General features: G+C 40.4%; 1 protein-coding gene across 3 annotated transcripts; it reads right to left on the bottom strand.

Moving 5' to 3' along the window:
• Positions 1–1446: 1446 nt before the first annotated feature.
• TLCD5 (TLC domain containing 5) lies at positions 1447–16097 on the bottom strand. Of its 3 annotated transcripts, none has more exons than XM_037028549.1 (4): positions 15850–16097; positions 4249–4364; positions 3939–4152; positions 1447–2102 (listed from the first exon to the last, which is right to left on the bottom strand). In XM_037028549.1, exons 2-4 carry the CDS (start codon positions 4252–4254, stop codon positions 1564–1566), a joined length of 759 nt encoding a protein of 252 aa, XP_036884444.1. In that variant the 5' UTR covers positions 4255–4364; positions 15850–16097; the 3' UTR covers positions 1447–1563. The 3 variants fall into 3 exon arrangements, with proteins under 3 accessions (XP_036884444.1, XP_036884446.1, XP_036884445.1); XM_037028551.1 differs by lacking the exon at positions 15850–16097 and adding an exon at positions 15768–15827; XM_037028550.1 differs by lacking the exon at positions 15850–16097 and adding an exon at positions 15450–15601.
• Between the last annotated feature and the right edge of the window lie 7635 nt (positions 16098–23732).

Genomic DNA, 23732 nt, shown 5'->3' on the forward strand with positions numbered 1-23732 from the left:
TATTCATTTGTCTGGTATGGAACAAGTTGAACTGTGCCAAAATTTAAAAAGCTAGCATTTTTTTATTTTATTCATTCTTTTTTTTTTTTAGAGCTCCTGTACCAAGCCACTCTTTTTTGCTAGGCTTTTGTGAAAATCAGCATTCTCCAGCATCCTACTTTGACCACAATGTTTTTAGAAAGAAACTATCCAGCATTTTAGGGTTACTGATCATAAAGAAAAGATACAGAGATACTACTGTCAGATTATTTCCATGTCCAGTAAAACTCTAACCAAAGGACAGTCATTTTTAAAAGATCCGCTACAAACAAGCAAAAAAGAACCAGAGGCATGGAAACAAGGAACAAACTGACAGTGACCAGAAGGGAAGGAGGTAAGGGGAGAAAGAAGGGGAAGGGGCAAGCCAAGAAACACAGAGAACTCATGGCCATAGACAATGGGGGGAGATTGACTGGGCGTGAGGGGTGGGGATGGGGCAGGGGAGAGCAATGGGGAATGTGGGACAACTGTAACTAAACAATAAAAAAATAAATAAAATAAATATATTGGGAAGGATTACCCAAAGAAGTGATACCTAGATGGGATAAAATATATTTTCCTATCATTTGCTGCTTCAGGTTACAATAATCATTTCTTTTGTAGTAAAACATTTTAAAAGGCAAAAAAAAAAAAAAAAAAAACCCATCCACTGTTAACATGCCTTTAAAGTTGCTTTGCCTGGTTCAACTATGAATACATGTTTCCAACCACTCCACTATGTGTGGCCACTGTCAACTATTTTCAAGAACTTGCATAAGGTTAATATTGCACTGACCTTCAGTCTTGACTTCAATAGCCCTATACACTTGCTCACCAACAAAGCTAATCAATAACCATTGATCTGAATAACAAATAGCAAAGATATAAATAATGCTTTACTTTTTCATAAAAGCCCTACATTAAAGATCTCCATTAATGAGATACTACATAATGTCTCTATGAAATACACAATGGGGTATTTCATTCACAACAGGATTTACACTGAGGCAAAGGGTAAAAGTGACCTCCCAAAATGATTGGGCATGTGAGTAGCAAAATTCTGTAAGAACCCAGGAATTCTGGATTCCAAACCTTGTTCTAAACTTACATTCTTGCTTTTCCTAGGTGAGGTAAGAGAAAAATCTTCACAGACAAAAATTTTTGTCCTTCATATATGGGCTTTGTCATAATATTTTGTCTGCAGATAGTGGTACCTTTTCCAGAGAAAAGAAAAAATAGAGGACTAAAAGAATGTATCCAAAAGCAAGCATCCTAGGGACAACAGGACCCAGTCATCACAAACTAAAAGGAATGCAGTTCTGATTTATTGAAACTACCACTGATTAATTTCACTTTCTACAGCTATACCACTTTAGAAGTTAGTCTTTTAATACTGGTATGTGCTCCATTTGAAAACTGACCAATAAATTTAGATCTTTTTTGATACCTAAGTTTATTAGATAAGCGTGATTCCATAATAGCCATATTTCCAACCTGGTTCCCATGTCTAACTTTACCCAATCCATTAACTGGAGTAAACTTTAACTAGTGTGTCTTGAGATGTCTATCATGTTTCAGTTGCTGGTTTACACTCCACCTGCTTCTCCAGGCATGGTACTTCTTGATGCTTTTCCTCCATGCAAAGCGCCAGATGCTTAACATAAAACACCAAGACACAGTGTACATGGCTATCCCCCCAGCCTTCATAAACCACTTGGGCTTGGGTGAGACTATTTCACAGAAAAGGAGGTGAGCTCCTAAGCCAATCCTCACTCCAGTGAACAGAGCCACAAAGAGGAAGTCCACCACATCTCCAATGAAACTGTGGTAGTAGCCTGTTTCACGAAGAAACCAGCGTATCTGTAGCAAGGGGTTTGTAATCTCACTTCCAAAGAGGACTGCATTGACCTCTGTGCCTGACTCTCCAAGCACCAGGGCCAAGATGATGCCCCAGATACTTAATATGTGGTGAGCCAACATCAGGGAACCCTCAGACTGGAAGTAGATGCACCAGCCCAAGTCAAAGATGAAGTAGCCCAAGGTGACACACAGAACATACACTTGGAGAGGTGTATTGGGTGAGCCTGAAATAAACCAAAACAGAAACAAATTGAGTGACTAGGGATGGTGCTGCCTTACACAGGGATCCTATGTTATTGTCTCTCAAATCTTTTTTTTTTAAGATTTTATTTATTTTTAGAGAGTTCAAGGGAGGGAGAAAGAAAGGGAGAGAAACAATGTGTGATTGCCTCTTGCATGTGCCCTACTGGGGGTCTGGCCTGTAACCCAGGGATGTGCCCTAGACTGGGAATTGAACTGATGACCCTTTGATTTATAGGTTGACACTCAGTCCACTGAGCCACACCAACCAAGGCTGAAACCTTTTTTAAAGCATTGAAATAAAAACCATTGGCAATCACATGCTTTTTTAATGACAACTAAAGAAAGACTAAATCTAAAATCGTGTGTGGTCTTTATCAAACTAAACAATGTTATCGGTCCCAGAATATGCTGTTCTGATTAATCAGATTTCAATAAGTGATTTGAGCACCAACCATGATTTTAGTACCCTCTCTATGTAGCAACATAAAATCGAACTATTTTGTTCTTTCAATTAAACTACTACATAGTTTCTTTGTCTTCTTTCTTTTAATGGCTAAAAATCCATTTCCAAAGCTCTTAGTTATTCTGTTTTGAATGTCAGATTAATTTTGTAATTTACTGAGTTAAATTACTGGGCATTGGTAACCCTACCCCATCTTAAAAGTGGACTTTGGAAAGAACTCCAGAAATTAATGTGTTACATATCCAAGAACATAGGGTACAAGGGTCTGACATGTTTAGATCCAGCTTAAAAGTTGCCTTTATATCAGTTTGACAGTTTAGAGGGAAACTCACAAGTTCAATATAAACATCTAAGAAAAATTTTTAGAAAAGAATCTAAGGTGTTTTTAAAAATCTTACTCTAGGGGACTTATGGACTGAACTATGTCACCACAAAATTCACATATTGAAACCCTAACCCTTAGCACCTCAGAATGTGACTATATTTGGAGATAGGGCCTTTAAAGAAGTAATTAACTTAAAATTGGGTCATTGTGGTGGGCCCTAATCCAATGTGATTGGTGTCCTTATAAAACAAGGAGATTAGGATAGAAGCACACAATAAAAGGGAGACCATATAAGGACACAATAAGAAAGGCAGCTGACCAAGCAAAGTGGCGAAGCCTCAGAAGAAACCAAACCAGACAACAGCTTGATTTTGGATTTCTAGCCTCCAAAACTGTTTAAAAAATTCTGTTGTTTAAGCTACCCAGTCTGTTGTATTTTGTTATGGCAGCCCCAGCAAACTAACACAGGGGGATACAATTTTTGTATCCTAAGAAAGTATCACTTGTATATCTAGCAGGTGTTCTAGAAAAATTATTATCACTGCCCCAAATAATGAGGCATTGGTTAAATAAATGATGGTAAATACATATAACACAACACTATATTATTTAATAATTTTAAAAAAGGAAGATCTACATACATCAACATGAAAAGATGATATCCTTTGAATATACAATCAAGTAAAAATTGCAGGTAACCAAAAAGTATGTAATATACAGTTCATTTGTGTCTGTTTGGAGGTGGTGGAAAATATTGATATTGGCTTTATGTTTTGTACATTTTGATTGATTACATTATAAGAAGCATTTAAATTTTTTTAAAGGTAGAGCTATGAAAAGCAGAAACAATAGGTGATATAGACAGCATCAGAGTTAACAATGAATGAAGACTATCAATACAAATTATCATAAGTTTTCAATATTCTTTGATCGAAATTCTGTGACAAATTCTCTAAAAAACTCCTATCCTTCTAAGACTACCCCCATATTATAAATCCCTTAGAGAAAAATCCTCCGTCTCCCACCTACCTGGGTAGGTAAAAGGCCAAGGGCCATCAATGAAGCCAATATAAGCTGAGAGACTTATAGAGAGGACTCCATGGGCAAACGTAACCAGCCGGCAGCTCCACTCATAGCTTCGGTGCTTATTCACACAGCAGAAAGAAATGTAGAGGGAGAGCCAGCCCCCCAGGCTGCCCAGCACCTGCAGACACAGAACTAATGCCATCCTATGATGAAAAGACTGAAACAAAAAAAAGGATTTTTTCTTATGAAAACAGTATTGGGTTTACTTATGCATAATCTTCATCTCTACTATAGAATAGTACAAAAATATTGCCTTCATTGAAGTAGGTTTCTTTAGCTATACAGCCAAGGCTCTTCTATTTGTTAGGCTGAATTTCTGACTCCATATTCCTCAGAGATAACATTTTGGCAATGGGTAAATGCTGTAACCTGAAAACCAGAATTAAATTCTGAGTTAGTAGACTGTCTAATATAATACATTGTTATAAGTAAATGTCAATAATAACCTCCCACTGATGACTGACCCTGGACAATGATATGCAAGTAGTATATGTAATATGTAACATAATGCATGTATTAGATACTGAGTTCACATTTCAAAAATCCCAATAAGAAGCTGTCATGAAAATACACCACCACCAGTTGTAGTCTCTGCTAGAGCTCATATGACACATGGCAATTTAGTATGTTTTTAAGCTGATATTAAACTGAAGTTTGGGTTTGGATTATGAGTTAATCAGTCAAAAGCAAAACTTGAGGTAAACCTAAATACAGAATTAAAAAGAGTTCAGATATTTGGGAAGGGAAAAAATTCTAGTTCTGAGAGGGAGAAGATGGTGACGGAGTAGGATGGAGTGGATTCCATTTCCCCTGTACACATGGGAGAAAATCCTGGCTGATCTACGGAGGAACAGCACAAACAGCCAACAGTTCCCTAGCATATATGAAAATAAGAGACCAGAAATTGTAGCAGACAGTAAAAACTAGATGGTAAGGAGATGTCTGCAGGACAGTAGGGTCTCAGGGACCAGAGCGGAGACAGGAATGAACACAGGAGCAGCAGCAGTCTCAGCCTGCGACTGGAGCCCAGCAGGTCTACCGCAGACTCTTTGGGAGCCCCGGGCCTGCTGCAAGGGCCTTGGGAGAGAGGCGAGTCATCATCAGCTCCCTCCCTCCCTGGCCAAGCAAGATTTGGGCAACACCGGGAGAGATCTGTTTGCTTGAGGGTGCAGAGAGGGTAATAAGGACCAAGAGTCGTGATCAACCACAGAGTCTGTGGTTGCCAGCTTGGTAGAATTAATGTGTCGGGTTCTGACTCTGATAGTCACCAGTCTGGCTGGGGGATTGGGCTATGCTGAGCATCAGGCTTTCTTAAGGAGAAATTTTTTGGAAAGTAAACTGAAAAATTCTCCTGCGACAGCCACTGGTCCTGCTCCCCACCCAGCCTGGCAGCTATCCTGAGGTTCGGCAGAAGGCCTTGCATTCCCCCACAGAACTGGGAAGGGTCTGCACCAGAACCTGCAGGACCCAGGCAGCCTGGCCGACATGTGTGCACCCACACCCCAGCCCACAGCAATGACCCCAGGGAAAAGAGTGCTCTAAAGAGGATCTAGATCCCCTTTATGGGGCGCTGGGGAGAGGTGCCAGGCTAGCTCTTGGGAGAGCACTCGAAGAAAGACCACACCAATTGCCCCTTAGCCTGCTGCAGCCAGTGAGACCAGAAAAATCTGTTTGGCCAGTTTGAAACCCACAAGAGCTGGTTTTCTTTCTTTTTTTTTTTTAAGTAATCTTTTGTCTTTTTAATTTTATTATTGTTTTATCTTTCAATATCTTTTTCCTCTCTTTCCTTCTTTTTGTTTTATTCCTTCTTCCTTTCTTTCCAAACTTATCTCTTCTTCCTCCCTTCTCCTGCCTTTTTATTTCTTTTACCCATAAGTAACACAGACAACTTAGAACTGCAAAAAGACCAGAGTTGGACCCAAAAGGGGCATCCCAACAGTAGAGACAGAGAGGCAAATTTCACTTTGCTATAGCAGAGAAGCCACAAGTTGCTGCATATTTGTATTATTATTATTTTTCATTATTCTCACATCTTTTATATTTTAATAGTATCTTTATAGTCCTCCTCTTTCTGTATAGGCTTCTTTGCCTTGGCTGGTTATATTGTATCATATGACAGGTTTCCCCTGTTCTCTCCTCCACAGTGTACTGCAAATTTTCTATATTTCATGTCACTTGTGATCCTTTAGCATACTACTCAAAGGTCTATACCCCCTATTCATGTTATCTAAATCACATAGAGTCTGTCATATGATTATTGCTCTAATATTATTGTAAATAATTGCTGTTCTATACAACAAAGGTATAGAGGTAAATACTTCACAACACACCTCCCAGAACTTTAGCCCACTTCACAGTTTTCTGAACTCTATTACTGTAGTGGTTAACTCTATTTGCTCATACACTACACCTATTTACTATCCTTTACTCTTGCCTTACCTCAGAATCTGACCTCCCACAACCTCACTGCTTTCTAGATCCAACTCACAAGCCTTCCCTCCCCAACAAGAGTCTTATCTTCTGTCCATCCTTTCTTAAAAGTGGTTAGTTGGGTTGAAGATTACGGTTAACACTATACATAGCCTAAAGATCTCCTATCTCTTTTCTACTGGCTGTGACTATAAATATCATAAAATGCTCTCCTGCTGTCATAAACCATTTTGCCTCCCTCTCCAACTTATCACACACACAAAGACACACACACACACACACACAAGGAGGAGGTGGAAGCAGAGAATACCAGGATACGAACTGGAAAGGAAACCCAACAACAAAGGGACCACCAACTGATAACAGAAGAAAGTGAAAGAGGGAATAGAAACCACACAAACCTCAATCCAAGACCTACCTGTAAATACAACTAAACAGTGGAGAAACCTACCCAGTACAAACAACTGAACAAGAGCAAAAGAGAATCCTCAAAACCTTGCACACACTAGCTTCAACACAACCTGCCCTCACCAGTACAACAAATTAAAACAGGTGGTGGAGAGAGGGACCATCAGTTAACCAGCTGGTAGAAAGGACCCACAAAAGAAAGACCCAACAGCAATCAAAAACCAAAGACAAACACAGAGCAAACTTAAACAACAGCCCAAGACAAGTGAGCTTTGGAGATCAAGGGGACTACACCGCCAAAGCTCACAGGTATTATACCACAGAAGTTCACGCCATAAACCCAAGAAGCCAGAACAAATCAATTTAAAAAGCTAAAGCTAACAAGAAGAGTCTCACAAACAATGGGAAGACAAAGAAACAATCCCCAAACGAAAGGAAAGGACAAAGCCTCAGAAAGAATGTTAGATGAAATAGAGGCAAGTCAACTATCAGATATTGAATTCAAAGCACTTGTTATCAGGAAGTTCAAATAGCTCACAATGAGCTACCAGAAACTACAGAGGCACTACAATGAACTTATTGCAAACAATATCAACACGAAAAAGGAAATAGAAACAGTCAGCAAGGGCCAAAAGGAAATGAAGAATACAATTTCTGAACTGAAGAACACAGTGGAAGGAATCAAAAGCAGGATTGATGAAGGAGAAGATGGGATCAGTGAGTTGGAGGACAAAGTAGAAAAAAACTCACAGAAAGAGCAGGAAAAGGAAAAGAGGCTCAGAACGAATGAGGAGGGATTAAGAGAAATGCAAGACAATATGAAACACAATAATATCCGAATAATAGGGATATCAGAAGGAGAAGAAGAAGAAAAAGGGATAGAAAACCTATTTGAAAAAGTAATGATGGAAAATTTCCCTAATTGGATGAGAAAAAAACTCACACAAATCGAGGAATCACAGAGAGTCCCCATCTAGAGGAACACAAAGAGGCCTACTTCAAGACATATCATCATTAAAATGGCAAAATTCCAAGATAAAGAAAGAATCTTAAAGGCAGCAAGGGAGAAAAAGGAAGTAACATACAAGGAAGCTCCAATAAGTCAATGGAAACACTCCAAGTAAGAAGAGAATGGCAAGAAATATTCCAAATATTGATAACCAGAGGCCTTAAACCAAGGCTACTTTACCCAGCAAGGCTCTCAATCAAGATAGAAGGCCAAACAAAGAGCTTCCAAGACAAAAGAAGTCTAAAAGCATATGCCTCCACCAAACCAGCTCTGCAAGAGATGCTAAAAGGACTGCTTTAAGGAAAGGAAGGAAAAGAGAGAGACAGAGAGGAACACAGGTACAAAAATGGCAATGATTAAGTACCTATCAATAATAACCTTAAAAATAAATGGATTAAATGCTCCAATCAAAAGACATAGAATAGCTGAATGCATAAGAAAGCATGACCCACACATATGCTGTCTACAAGACACCCACCTCAGGACAAAAGATCTACACAGACTAAAAGTGTAGGGCTGGAAACTAATTTTCCAAGCAAATAAACAGGAAAAAAAAAAAGCTGGGGTAGCAATACTCATATTAGACAAAATAGATTTCAAAAAAAGGGGGACCATAAAGAGAGACCCAGAAGGTCACTTTATAATACTCAAGGGAAGAATCCACCAAGAACACATAACCACTGCAAATATATATGCAGCCTACATAGAAGCACCCAAATATATAAAGAAAATCCTGGAGGACGTCAAGAAAGTTATTGACAGCAACACAATTATAGTATGGAATTTTAACACCCCACTGTCAAAAATGTACAGATCTTCCAAACAAAATATCAACAAAGATATTGTGGCACTCAACAACGCCCTAGATGAAATGGACTTAACTAAGCCCTTCATCCCCCAAAAAGGTAAATACACGTTCTTTTCAAATGCACATAGAACATTTTTAAAGATAGACCACATGATAGGACACAAAATGAGCCTCAACAAGTTCAGGAAAATAGAAATCATACCAAGCATTTTCTCAGACCACAAGGGACTGAAATTGGAAACCAACCCCAAAGGAAAAAACCCCAAACACCCAAAAGCATGGAGACTGAGTGGTATGCTATTAAACGACAAATGGGTCAAGAATGAAATTAGGGACTTCCGCCAAGATGGAGGCATAGGTGGAAACACTGTGCCTTCTCCCACAACCAAGTTTGAATACAACAAAAGTTTTGGAGAACTAGGACACACCCAAAGACCAGAAAACGGAATTATACGGAAGTCCGACAACTACGAACAGTTCAACGGGGATGGTAAGAGAGCCGGAGCCAGCAGCGGAGCTGGGTCGGGCAGGACAGATCCCCCAACCTAGGCACGCAGGCAGCCCGGAACCGGTCGGGGTGTGGGGTAGACTGACCAAGGTCACACATTCACGCACAGTGAGACGGACCACGCAGGCCCCAGGGGGCGAACCCAGTGGTGGAGGGCTGACAGTGGTGGCACACTTGCGTGCAGTGGAACGAAACACGTGGGCCTGGTGACGGTGGTGGCTGCGGTGCCGGTGGGGGTCGAGGCAGCAGGTGGCAGAGGGAAGCCATTGTCCCTCTTTGACCCCGCCCCCACATACAACGTCACAACTCAGCGACTTAGTTGCTCTGCTCTAGTGAACATTTTAGGGCTCTGATCCTGCTATGGAACAGGCACGAACAGCCCAAAACATGGCACAAGAAGAACTCAAACTCCCAGAGCCAATAACTCTAAGTGACCAAGAGATTGCCAGCCTCTCAGAAGCCCAATTTAAGACACTATTTATCAGGATGCTCACAAAATTGGTAGATTATAGTTATAAATTAGAGGAACATATGAAGGCTAAACTAATTGAAATGAAGGGAGATGCACAGGAAACCAATAGCAATGGAAAGAAAACTGGGACTCAAATCAATGGAATGGACCAGAAGGAAGAATGAAACATCCGACCAGAAAGGAATGAAGAAAAAAGAATTCAAAACAATGAGGAGGGGCTTAGGAACCTCCAGGACATCTTTAAGCATTCCAACATCCGGATTATAGGGGTACCAGAAGAGGGGAAGAAACAGCCACAAGTGGAAAACTTATTTGAACAAATAATAAAGGAGAACTTCTCCAGTGTGGCAAAGGTAATAGACCTCCAGGAAATCCAGGAAGCTCAGAGAGTGCCAAAGAAGTTGGACCCAAGAAGGAACACACTAAGGCACATCACAATTAACATTAGCCAAGACTAAAATGAAGGAGAGAATCCTAGAAGCAGCAAGGGATAAGGGGACAGTCACCTACAAAGGAGTACCCATCAGACTGTCAGCGGATTTCTCAAAAGAGACCTTACAGGCAAGAAGGGGCTGGAAAGAAGTATTCCAAGTCATGAAATCCAAAGACCTACAGCCAAGATTGCTTTATCCAGCAAAACTTTCATTTAGAATGGAAGGACAGATAAAGTGCTTCTCAGATAAGGTCAAGTTCAAGGAGTTCATCATCACCAAGCCCTTATTATATGAAATGCTAAAGGGACTTATATAAGAAAAAGAAGATGAAAAATATGAACAGTGAAAGGACAGCAAACACACAGTTATTAACAACCACACCTAAAACAAAAGCAAACCAAGAGGACAGCTAGATCAGGAGTGGAACCATAGAAATGAAGAACACATGGAGGGTTAGAAACAGGGGGGTGGGAGGAGGAGAAGGGGGGAGAAGGCACAGAAAATAGCATAGACAGTAGGTAGAAAATAGATAGGAGGGAGGGTGAGAATAGTGGGGGAAATATAGAATCTAAAGAAATTGAGACACGTGGTTATAAACTAAGGGGGGGAGTATAGTGGGGGAGGGAGTGTGCGGGTGGAGGGGAATGAAGGGGGGAATAGAAAAACTGTAATGGTATAATCAATAAAATATATTTTTTAAAAAAGAATGAAATTAGGAAAGAAATCAAAAAGTTCCTGAAAACAAATGAAAATGAACTCACAACCCAAAAATTATGGGACACAGCAAAGGCAGTCCTGAGTAGGATGTTCATAGCAATACAGGCCTACATAAAAAAGATAGAAATATTTCAAACAAACAACCTAACCCTATGCCTGCAAGAACTCGAGGAACAACAACAAAGACAGCCCAGAGCAAGTAGAAGGAAGGAAATAACCAAGACCAGAGCAGAATTAAATGACATAGAGACTAAAAGCACAATTTTAAGGATCAATGAATCCAGGAGTTGGTTTTTTGAAAAGATAAACAAAAGAGACAAGCCTTTAAGTAGGCTCATCAAAAAGGAACAGAGAAGACCCAAATAAACACAATCATAAGTGGAAGAGGAGGGATTACAACTGATACCACAGAAATAGAAGGGATTGTAAGAAATTACTATGAAGAACTGTATGCCAAGGAATTTGAAAACCTAGGTGAAATGGACAAATTTCTAGATAAATATAGTCTCCCAAAACTCAATGAAGAAGAAGCAGAAAAACTGAACAGACAAATAACAGCAGATGAAATTGAAGCAGTAATAAAAAAACTCCCATCACACAAAAGCCCTGGACGAGATGGTTTCAAAGGAGAATTCTACAAAGCATTTAAGGAAGAGCTAACCCCTATTCTTCACAGACTACTCCAAAAAATCCAAAATGATGGAAGACTCCCAAACTCTTTTTATGAAGCCAGCATCATCCTAATTCCAAAACCAGATAGAGACACAACAAAGAAAGAAAACTTCAGGCCAATATCGCTAATGAACATAGGTGCTAAAATCCTCAACAAAATATTGGCAAATCACATCTAACAATACATTAAAAAGATCATACACCATGACCAAGTGGGATTCACCCCAGGGATGCAAGGATGGTTCAATATTTGCAAATCAGTAAATGTAACACGTCACATAAACAAAAGCAAAGACAAAAATCACATGATCATATCAATAGCTGCGGAAAAAGCTTTTGATAAGGTACAACACCCATTTATTATAAAAACACTCAGCAAAGTGGGAATAGAGGGAGCATTCCTCAATATAATAAAAGCCATAAATGAGAGATCTACAGCCAACATCATACTCAATGGACAAAAACTAAAATCTTTTCCACTAAGATCAGGAACAAGACAAGGTTGTCCATTTTTACCACTTCTATTCAATATAGTATTGGAAGTTTTAGCCACAATGATCAGACAAGAAAAGGAAATAAAAGGCATTCAAATTGGAAAGGAGGAAACAAAACTGTCACTGTTTGCAGATGACATAACAGTGTACATGGAAAATCCTATAGACTCTACCAAAAAACTGCTCGACCTAATAAATGAATTTGGCAAAATAGTGGGATACAAAGTCAATATCCAGAAATCAAAGACATTTTTGTATACTAACAATGAAACAGAAGAAGCAGAAATCAAGAAGAAAATCCCATTTGATATAGCAAAAAGAAAAATAAATTACCTGGGAATAAACCTAACCAAGGAGGTAAAAGTCCTGTATATAGAAAACTACACAATATTGAAGAAAGAAATCAAGGAAGACACAAACAAATGGAAACATATACTGCGTTCATGGATTGGAAGAATTAACATCATCAAAATGTCCACACTACCCAAAGCAATTTACAGATTTAATGAAACACTTATTAAAGTACAAATGACATATTTCACAGTCACAGAACAAACACTTCAAAAATTCATATGGAACCATGAACAACCCCAAATAGCAGCTGCAATTTTGAGAAAGAAGAACAAAGCAGGAGGGATCACAATACCTGATACCAAACGGTATTACAAGGCTATTATTTTGTAATCAAAACAGCCTGGTACTGGCATAAAAACAGGCACATAGACCAATGGAACAAAACAGAGATCCCAGAAATAAACCTAAGTCTCTATGGGCAATTAATATTCGACAAAGGGGGCAGTAACTTAAAATAGAGTAAAAATAGCCTCTTCCACAAATGGTGTTGGGACAGCCACATGCAAAAAAATGAAACTCGAGCATGAACTTACACCATACACCAAAATAAATTCAAATGGGTAAAAGATTTAAATATAAATCGTGACACCATTAAAGTCGTAGAGGAGAACATTGGCAGGAAAATCTCATATTTCACACAGCAACATTCTACTGATATATCTCCTAGAGCAAAGGACATAAGGAAAGAATAAACAAATGGGATCCCATCAAAATAAAAAACTTCTGCACAGCTAGAAGTTTGGGTGGGGAACTGTATGGGGAAACAACTGTATGGGGAAACATATTTACCAATGATACCTCAGACAAGGGTTTAATCTCCAAAATACACACTTACATGACTCCACTCTAAGACAGGCAACCCAATTAAAAAGTAGACAAAGGACCTGAACAAATACTTCTCCAAGGAGGACATACAGAGGATCCAGAGACACATGAAAAGATGATCAATATCAGAGAGATGAAAATTAAAACCACAATGAAATACCACTTTACACTGGTCAGAATGGTCAGCATAAACAATGCAACAAACAACAAGTGTTGGAGAGGTTGTGGAAAGAGGGGACCCTAATCCATTGTTGGTGGGATTGCAGACTGGTACAACCACTGTGGAAAACAGTATGGAATTTTCTCAGAAAACTAAAAATGGACCTGCCTTTTGACCCAGCAATTCCACTGCTAGATTATATCCTAAGAATCCTAAAACACCAATCCAAAAGAACCTATGCACCCCAATGTTCATAGCAGCACCATTTTCAATAGCCAAGAGATGGAAGCAATCTAGGTGTCAATCAGTAAATGAATGAATCCAAAAACTATGGTACATTTACATAATGGAATTCTATGCAGCAGATAGAAAGAAGGAGCTCCTACCCCTTGCAACAGCATGGATGGAACTGGAAAGCATTATGCTGAGTGAAATAAGCCAGGCGGTGAAAGACAAATACCATATGATCTCACCTTCATCAGGAACCTAAACAACAAAGCAAACAAGCAAGCAAAATATAACCAAAGACACTGAAATACAGAACAGGCTGACAGGGATCAGAGGGGAAAGGGGAGGTAATTTCAAGGGAAAGGGGGAAGGATTCACAGGAACAAGTATAAGGACAAATGGACAAAAACTAACAAGGGTGGAAATGGGAGGTAGGTGGGAAGCACTGGGGGAGTGGGCTGGGATGGGAGTAAAAGACAGAAAATCGTACTTGAACCATAATTAAATAAATTTAAAAAATTCTAGTTCTATTCAGTTCTGAAATTCAACTCAAAGAAAGACAAAGGGGGAAGCAGGATTTTGAGGTATTATAGAAGGGGAAAGCTTTTGTTGAAATATAAAAATCTCTTTAAGATAATTATTTAATTAAAAAATGAAACAGAAAACTACACTTTTGAATTTTTACTGGTGATAAAGATATCAGACTGTAACTGAGTCATTAGTCACACAGGACAAAAATCTAAAAATAACCAACATTTTATTATTAATATCATTAGCTCCTCTATCAAAAATAGAAGTTAAAAAGTCAAAAACATTCATATATCCACTGCATCTCAGCAGGAATTTTGTTCATGGCTACACTTATTGCTCAATCCTACTCTGACAAGTGAAATAGTATTTGTGGACCAACACACTTCAATATACAAGTCACTCCCAAGAATTCTATCCAGAGAAAACTTTAGGAAGGTCAAATTTTGAAACAGCTTTCATCACAAATCAGATTTCTATTCAAGAAAACAATAGGTGCCATTCATAGACCCAAGTTCTAACTCTTTCCCTGTCCTTAACTAGCCAATAAGAGTGTGTGGGCAAATCTTTAACCTCTTGAGCCTCAGTTTAAAAAATAATAAATAAGTAAGTTTTTTAAAAAGGAAGAAAGAAAAGAAAAAAACAGAGTTGATTTCACTTACATGTAGAAACTAAAGAACAAAATAAATGAACAAACAAAACAGAAACTGACTCATAGGTACAGAGAGCAAACTGATGGTTGCCATGTGAGAGGGAGGTTGGAGGCTGAGTGAGAAAAGTAAAGGGATTAAGAAGTACAGATTGGTAGTTAGGAAATGGTCACAGGAATGTAAAGTATAGCATAGGGGATACAGTTTATAATATTGTTATTATTTTATATGGAGCCAAATGGGTACTAGACTTATGTGCGGGGGGGGGGGAGCACTTTGTGAATTATATTACTGTCTAACTATCATGCTGCACATCTGAAACTAATATAATGATAATGAATGTCAAATGTAACTGAAACTTTAAAAAAAATTACGACAGAGGAAAAAAATAAGTCTATAATTCAGTCCAGTTCTGAGTTAAATTTTGTAAAACATTTAGGCCAATTTGCAGAGTAAGAACCCGAAATGCCATGTACCTTGAGTGAAAATCACACTCTCCTATTTCCTTTTAAACGCCAGGGTCACCCAATAGTAATGCAGATCAGCTCATTTGGATATACTGATTAGTACTCTTAGAGTCATCTTCTCTGAATCCTAACTCCTTGGCAGAGCAGAAGAAACAGTGGACCTTTTACAAACACTTAAAAGAATAGGCAGCTGTAAAAGACAGCCACAACTCTGTGACCTTGGGAAAAGTAACTTCATCTCTCAGGGATTCAGTTTTTTATCTTGGGTGAAAGAATGAGGAATACTTAACTGGCTATTCCAGCTCAGAATTTCATGGCTCCTGCCTCCTCACTAGCGCTGAGCGGGCACACCCAGCTCTGGGCCTAGGAGCAGCAGGCGTGGCAGGGGCGAGCAGCTACCTGGGCGCCTCCCAAGCACCGCGACCGCATCTTCCTGGGTCCGGCCTACCAAATGCAGGCCACGCCCGGCCCCGGCACACCTGAACCGGACCATTAGGCGGACATCGCTCTGGCGACCAAGCCGGACACAGAAAGGCCTCCGGCGCCCAAAGGCAGAATGAGGCCCACTCCCCTCAGAAGCTAGGCCTTCTCCCGGCCTCTTTACCCACCAGCGGGCGGGACAGGCAGCGTTAACTGCGACCAAAGCGCAGCACAGCCGCCCGAGCGGGCAGTTTGGGGCCACATTGTTACCTGACCAAGCGAACCGAGAAACCTGGGGCGCCTGGGCTCTGGAGCTCAGGGACGGGATTCCGGGGGCAGGAAGCAGCGGTAAGAGGGAAAGAGGATGAAGCTCTGACAGCTGAGGAGCCTGAGGCCTGGGGGCACCTGGTGGCTGGGAGGAAGGAGCGCAAAGCCAGGGCTGGACGAGGGACGTGCGGAAAATGGGTGAAGGGTCTTCCTTCGCGAAAGGCTAAGCTGATGGGTGGAGTGAAGTGATGTGGGATTTTGGTGATTTAGTGGAGATGTGAGACCTGCAGGCTGTTGCTCTTGCTTGTTTGTTTGTTGTATTTTTGTTTTAATATTTATCTATTCCCCCATCCCTCCCATGGTGGAACAGCCCGTCCAATAAACAGTTTTTGAGCACCTACTGTATGCTGGCATCCCATCTAGGCACTCTGGAGCTGCAAGACTTAGTCTCTGCCCTCATGCTAGAGTGTAAGTTGTGAAAGAAGCACACAGATAACTAATTTTAGAGAAGTGCTCAGGACTGGATATTAGAGGTTATTCTTATTTCAGCCCTGTCACCAACTTGCCATTACAGTATGACTGAAGAATAAACTTGGCTTGATTACTGAATGTGTGTGTTTGATCAAGCTACCTAACTTTTCTGTGCCTCTGTTTTCTCATCCATAGATAAGGCATAGTAATAATAGCTATCTCATTAGGTATAGTGAGAATTTTACACACCTTTCACATATAAAGTGTGAAAGTGCACTTAAGCACTTATATGCACTTTAAGCACTTCAATTGTGACATCACTTGGAAATCACCATGTAAATGTTAATTATTTTTGTTACGTCACTTTGGGTAAATCCTTTCTTTCTTCTGGATTTAATACCAAGGAAATTAAATTTGAAGAGATGACCAAACATAAGTAGAGAGAGGCAAATGCAGTAAAGAGGGCATCTGGCTTGATCAGCACAGGCAGTGATGGGCTTCTGATAGGCTCAGACATTCATAAAAGCACAAGACCTTGAGCAGAAGTGTGAGCCTTTAGGCTAGGTCCAGGTAATAGTAAGTAGTAAACAATTTTATTTTAGTCATTTGTCTTGCCAGCCATTCAAGGGTTAAGGATTGCACTATTTTCATCTTTGTTTCCCTTGAACCCCATATGAGGCAGGTTCAATAAATGTTTGCTGGTTGAATAAATAGTAAATGAACTTCAAAGAGTATATGGCAAACATATTGTTGCTCCTAAATCTTATTGATTATGTATACCCCTTGGAAAGTGTTTTTAAAATACCCTTTGTGCAGGCCTTGAAGATTATGATTTAGTAGGCCTGGAGCGGGGCTTAGGAATCTGTATCTTTTAAAATCTGCCCACAGGGTCAGTGAGATAGTTAGTGATATGTGAGAACCACTGGTGTTAGAGGACCTTAAATAGCTGATGTTAGCCTAAGATGCCAGGCTGAATCATCTTATTATGTGAATAACAGGAAACCTACGATGTTATTGGACAAAAAAATAATTTTATCATGTTCTCCATGCCCTTGCTACTCGAAGTATGTAGAGCCAGCAAAACCTGCATCACCTGAGTTTGATAGAAGCACAGAATCTTGGACCCTAACCCCAGGCCTGCTAAATTAGAATCTGCATTTTGACAAGGTTCCCAGTAATATGTACGTACACCTGGGCAGTGTTTCTCAACCTTGACAGCACAATAATCACTGGAGTTTCTTTCTCTTTTTTTTTTAGATTTTATTTATTTATTGTTAGAGAGGGGGGAAGGGAGGGGGAAAGAGAGGGAGAGAAACATCAATGTGTGGTTGCCTCTTACGTGGCCCCACTGGGGACCTGGCCCACAACCCAGGCACTCAGAATTGTACCAGTGGCCCTTTGGTTCACACCCCATGCTCAATCCACTGAGCTACATCAGCCAGGGACACTGGAGTTTCTTTAAAAAAATAAAATCCCAACGCTCATCCCACACCCCAAAGTAAATTAGAACCTGTGTAGGTAGCAATCTTTTTTTAAAACTCTCCAGATGATTCCAATGTGCAACCAAAGTCCAGAATCCCTTCTATACAGACACTCACCTAAAATCAGTATAAAATAAATCGAAGAAGACAACCTGTTACAAGTAGTTTGGAATAGACCCAATAAGAAGTAATGATAGCCTGAAGAAAGAAAACATGAGGAGATCCATTTTTCTAAGTAGAATGCATGCAAATCTCAACTTTTTCCCATTTGTTTTTTGTTGCAGTATTTTTTCCCTTCTGGTGTCTAAATGTGGAACTTCTTGCTCTGTTCCCCAAGAAAGAACAGAATATTCCAGAAAGGCTTCAGGAGTCTAAAGGCTGAGGGGATAAGGGAAGATGTCAGTTCTTCCAATGGAGACTTTATTGGGCCTTTATCCCAGAGTGACTGAGATGCCAGGTTTATACTATATTACCAGGGATTAAATTTTATTAATTTACATATCTTCATGCACAATTCTTGTCCTACCAAGTCAGATCCTTGTCAATTGTGATATCCCCACAGAAAAGTTCTGGACTGTTAGGGACAATAGGAGACAGGAAGCTCTCCCCTAGTTTATTTGAATAACAATGACAATAATAATCACAATAATAGATAACATGTATTAATGTACCAGACATTGTCCTGTGGTAGGCTGTTAAACAGATATGAACAGAGCAAGGATGATGAGCCAGGTATAGAAGATCACTGGTTCAGAAAGCCTAGGGTGCCTAAGAATGGGCAAAACTGGGAAAACAGGTGTCATGCCCTCAGAGTGACCTTTCCTCCCCTAACCTATCTCTGATCATGTGGTTTAGAACCCCTGACCTTTCCTCCCCTAGCATATCACTAGTCACGTGGTAGACCCTCTTAGAAGAACAAACAAGGAGGTGAGAGAATAGCTCTTAAGCATCAAGCCCCCAGGACAATGAAGTGCTGACCCACATCAAATATAATACATCTAGGCCTCAGCTGTGTTTCAGCTCCAGGCCCCAAAAAGCAGCAAAACCAAACAAGGAATGCCATGGCTGACATCAGGACCACCTGTACTGACTAATGATCCCCTGCCTTGCCACTGACCAATTAGTGGAGATGACAGCTCTAAGAGGACACATCTAGAAAGCTGATGAATATTCTGTAGAGATCCTCCCCTAGGACCTCCCTATAATCCTCACTCTTTTTTTAAATATATTTTATTGATTATACCATTACAGTTGTTCTATTCCCCCCTTCATTCCCCTCCACCCTGCACACCCCCTTCCCCACCATTCCCCCCCTTTAGTTTATGACCACGTGTCTCAAGTTCTTTAGATTCTATATTTCCCATACTATTCTTGTCCTCCCCCTATCTATTTTTTACCTACCATCTATGCTACTTATTTTCTGTACCTTCTCCCCCTTCTCCTCCTCCCACTCCCCTGTTGCTAACCTTCCATGTGATCTTCATTTCTATGGTTCCACTCCTGATTTAGCTGTCCTCTTGGTTTGCTTTCATTTTAGGTGTGGTTGTTAATAACTGTGAGTTTGCTGTCCTTTCACTGTTTGCATTTTTATCTTCTTTTTCTTAGATAAGTCCCTTTAACATTTCATATAATAAGGGCTTGGTGATGATCAACTTCTTTAACTTGACCTTATCTGAGAAGCACTTTACCTGCCCTTCCATTCTAAATGAAAGCTCTGCTGGGTAGAGCAATCTTGGTTGTAGGTCCTTGCATTTCATGACTTGGAATACTTCTTTCCAGCCCCTTCTTGCCTGTAAGGTCTCTTTTGAGAAATCCGCTGACAGTCTGATGGGAACTCCTTTGTAGGTGTCTCTTCCCTTATCTCTTGCTGCTTCTAGGATTCTCTCCTTCATTTTAATCTTGGCTAATGTTAATTGTGATGTGCCTTGGTGTGTTCCTTCTTGGGTCCAACTTCTTTGGGACTCTCTGAGCTTTCTGGATTTCCTGGAAGTCTATTTCCTTTGCCAGACTGTGGAAGTTCTCCTTTATTATTTGTTCAAATAAGTTTTCCACTCGTGGCTGTTCCTTTTTCCCTTCTGGTACCCCTATAATTCAGATGTTGGAATGTTTAAAGATGTCCTGGAGGTTCCTAAGCCTCTCCTCATTTTTTTGAATTCTTGTAACTTCACTTTTTTCTGTTTGGTCATTTCTTCCTTCCTTCTGGTCCACCCCCTTGATTTGAGTCCCAGTTTCCTTTCCATCACTATTGGTTTCCTGTGCATTTCCCTTCATTTCAATTAGTTTAGCCTTCATATGTTCCTCTAATTTGTGGCTAAAATCAACCAGTTCTGTGAGCATCCTGATAAACAGTATCTTGAACTGTGCATCTGAGAGGCTGACAATCTCTTGGTTGCTTAGAGTTATGGGATCTGGGGCTTTGAGTTCTTCTTGAGCCATCTTTTGAACTGTTCATGCCTGTTACGTATGAGGAGCGGAGCCCTAGGTGTTCACCAGGGTGGGGCAACTCAGTCGCTGGGTTGTGAGGCTCTATGTTGGGGCGGGGTTAAAGGAAAGCAATGGCGGTCCCTTCTGCTGCCCCCCTCTTCCCTGCTGACACCGGGGCCCGAACGGTCTGTCCCACTGCGCTCAAATGTGCGACCACAGTCAGCCTGCTGCCTTGCATCCTCACTGGGTTCGCCACTGAGGCCTGTGCGGTCTGTCTCACTGCTCACTCCTCTGCTGGTTTATCTGCATGCGAATGTGTGACCGAGGCCAGCCCGCAGCCCTACGCCCTCACTGTGTCCACCAGATGCTACCCCAGCTGCCTGGGCGCCTAGGGTCGGGGGATCTTTCCTGCCCATCCCTACTCTGATGCTGGCTCTGCCCCTCTTACCGGTCCAGTTGAACAGTTCGTTGTCGGACTTCCGTATAGTTCAATTTTCTGTTCTTTGGCTGCGTCTTTGTTTACTAAACCCTTGTTGTATTCAAACTTTGTTGTGGGAGAAGGCACAGTGTTTCCACCTACGCCTCCATCTTGGCAGTAGTCTAATCCCCACTCTTAAAAGCTCTCAAGACAGAGGACCCAGCATGCTCTTTCTTGGGCATGTCTGAGGCTTTCCTGTCTGTCTACCTCCCTCTTCTTCCCCCAAGATGTATTGCCTTTATCTTTTCCCTAAACTCCAAGGGCCCTTCTTTTGGCTTTGTAACTTGTTCCTGTTACCATGCCCAAGTGGCTCACTTTTCCTACAACTGTAACTTTCTACATAAACTTTCCCTAAGAGTTTTGAGTCTTGCCTCTGAATTCTTTCTTAGCCAGAACTCAAGTACCGAGGTTGCTGAACCAAGGTGTGGTCTAACTAACTCCATCAGTCTAACACTTGATCTGTGTCACCACTAACTATTCCAAGCTATTTACATATATGAGGGGGACCCCCAAAACATAGAATTATCTTCAGGAGGGTGGGCCCCTTGTAGTACAGGTTTCTCCTGCTAGGTGAGTGTTCTAGCTGTATCATTGTACTAGCTGCCATTGTTGTGAGAGGCTGCATTTGGCTTAAGTGGGTTGTTTTTTGAAGACTCTTTCAGCGAGTTTGCCCATTTCATAATGGGTGATTTGCAAGTACACCTGCCCAAACCATGCTGAGTATTTAGCAGCTTTTGGCCAAAAAATGGCATGAACCCTGTGCTTCACCCTCTCTATTCACCTAATCTGGTCCCAAGCAACTTATTTTTCCTTTCCCCAGATGAAAAAAGTCATCAAAGGTAAATGTTTTGCTGACATGGAAGACCTGGTGGGGGGAAGGGGAAGAGCAGAAGCACTAAAAATCATCAACACCAATGATTTCAAAAGCTGTTTCAGCCATGGGGAGAAAAAACATCTTGATGGGTGTGTTGCATCAAATGGAGAGTATTTTGAAGGTGACTGAAGTTTAAACATGTAAGAATAAATACACAAATTTTTAATAAATTCTGGAGTTTTGGGATCCCCCTCATATTAACTCTTTTAATTCTCATGACTCTTTGAGTTACTCTGTTGTTACTTCCATTTTACAAGTGAGAACTGAGACATGGAGCTTGCCCAAGGTGACATGATTAGTAGAAGGCAGATTAGGGTATGAACCAGAGTATATCTCTGGAGGTCATGCTTTTAATCACCAAGATATACTGCTTTTACTGGACTAGAATCTTCTCTAGATATGTACTGTATTTTTCTGTATTCACAGCTCTGTACCTCAGTGAAGGGCATTAGAAGTTGTTTAGAGAAAAAAAGATGAATTCAATTTTTTATCTTAATTGCCTATTATATGCTAATTACAATGCTAGTCATGGGGTTACAAAGAAAAAGAGACAGCTTCAACTGTAGGAAACTCCCTACAGTGTAGCAGGAGAAGCAGCAGGGTCAGCAACTGTACTATGTGAAATATAACAGGAGCATTCTAAGTGCACAGTGAGGAGAGGCACTGAGCCTGAAATTTGGATGCTCAGGCCAGGATTCCTAATTTGAGTCCTGGGACTAAGCTCATTCTCCAATTTAGAGCAAAAGTCTTGGGAGGCCACAGCTGGGCCCACAGGTCTGAAGTCAACTAAAGATTTAAGTATGAAATCTGAAAATCAGCAGTAATTTTCCCCCCTTCTTTTCCCTAAACAATGACTGGTTGTTGCCCTTATATTCTCTTGTGCCTAATTAGATGCTGAAGAAGCTAACAAAGCTATGATCAAATTTTATTGGAATTGTGAGTTTTATGGAGTCCTTCAGACATGAAAGGTAACTCAATGCTCATTTTCAGGCTTCACTTAATTCAACAACTGTCCAGGTCAATGGACAATGAAAGCTACTGGAAGCTGAGCGTTTAGACTATAATTCAGTTTATCTCTATATTCTGTCAAGTAGAGAACCCAGAAATAGACCCCATAAATAGAGTCAACTGGTCTTTGACAAAGGAGCTATGGCAATACAATGAAGAAATGATAGTCTTCCACAAATGTTGCTGGAACAACTGGACATCCACCTGCAAAAAAAATCTAGCCCTGGCTAGTGTGGCTTAGTGGATTGAGTGTCAGCCCATGAACCAAAGGATCACCAGTTCGATTCCCAGTCAGTGCACATGACTGGGTTGTGGGCCAGGTCCCCAGTTGGGGGTACATGAGAGGCAACCACACATTGATGTTTCTCTCCCTCTCTTTCTCTCTGCCTTCCTCTCCCTAAAAAATAAATAAAATCTTAAAAATTTTTTTTAAATTTAATCTAGACACTGACCTTACAACCTTCACAAAAAGTGAACTGAAATGAATGCCAGAGGTAAATGTAAAGAATAAAACTATAGCTTTGGCTGGTGTGGCTCAGTGGACTGAGCACCAGACTGCTAAACAAAGGGTCATGGGTTGGATTCCCAGTTAGGGCACACGCCTGAGTTGCAGGCCAAGTTTTCAGTGTGGGGTGTGCGAGAGGCACACATTGGTGTTTCTCTCCTTCTCTATCTCCCTTCCCCTCCGTCTAAAAATGAATAAATAAAATCTTAAAATAAAAAATAAAAATTATAAAAAAGAATAAAACTATAAAACTCCTAGAAGATAACATAGGAGAAAACCTAGATGACCCTGAGATGATGACTTTTTTAGATACAACACCAAAGACATAATTCATGCAATAAATAATAATCTGGACTTCATTAAAATTAAAAACTTCTGCTCTGCAAAAGAAAGTATCAAGAAAATTAGAAGACAAGCCACAGATTTGACAGAAAATTTATCAGAAAATTGACACATCTGATAAAGGACCATTGTCCAAAATATCAAAGGGCTCTGAAAACTCAACAGTAAGAAAACAAATAAGTGGGTTGAAAAATTGGGCCAATGACCTTAACAGATGGCTCACCAAAAGAGGTATACAAATGAAAAATAAGAATATGAAAATATGAATATGACACATGATGTGGAACATGTGGAACATCATAA

Source organism: Sturnira hondurensis, unplaced genomic scaffold (assembly GCF_014824575.4).
Source record: "Sturnira hondurensis isolate 20B ecotype Veracruz unplaced genomic scaffold, ASM1482457v3 Scaffold0019996, whole genome shotgun sequence".
In the NCBI taxonomy this organism is placed as follows: Eukaryota; Metazoa; Chordata; class Mammalia; order Chiroptera; family Phyllostomidae; genus Sturnira; species Sturnira hondurensis.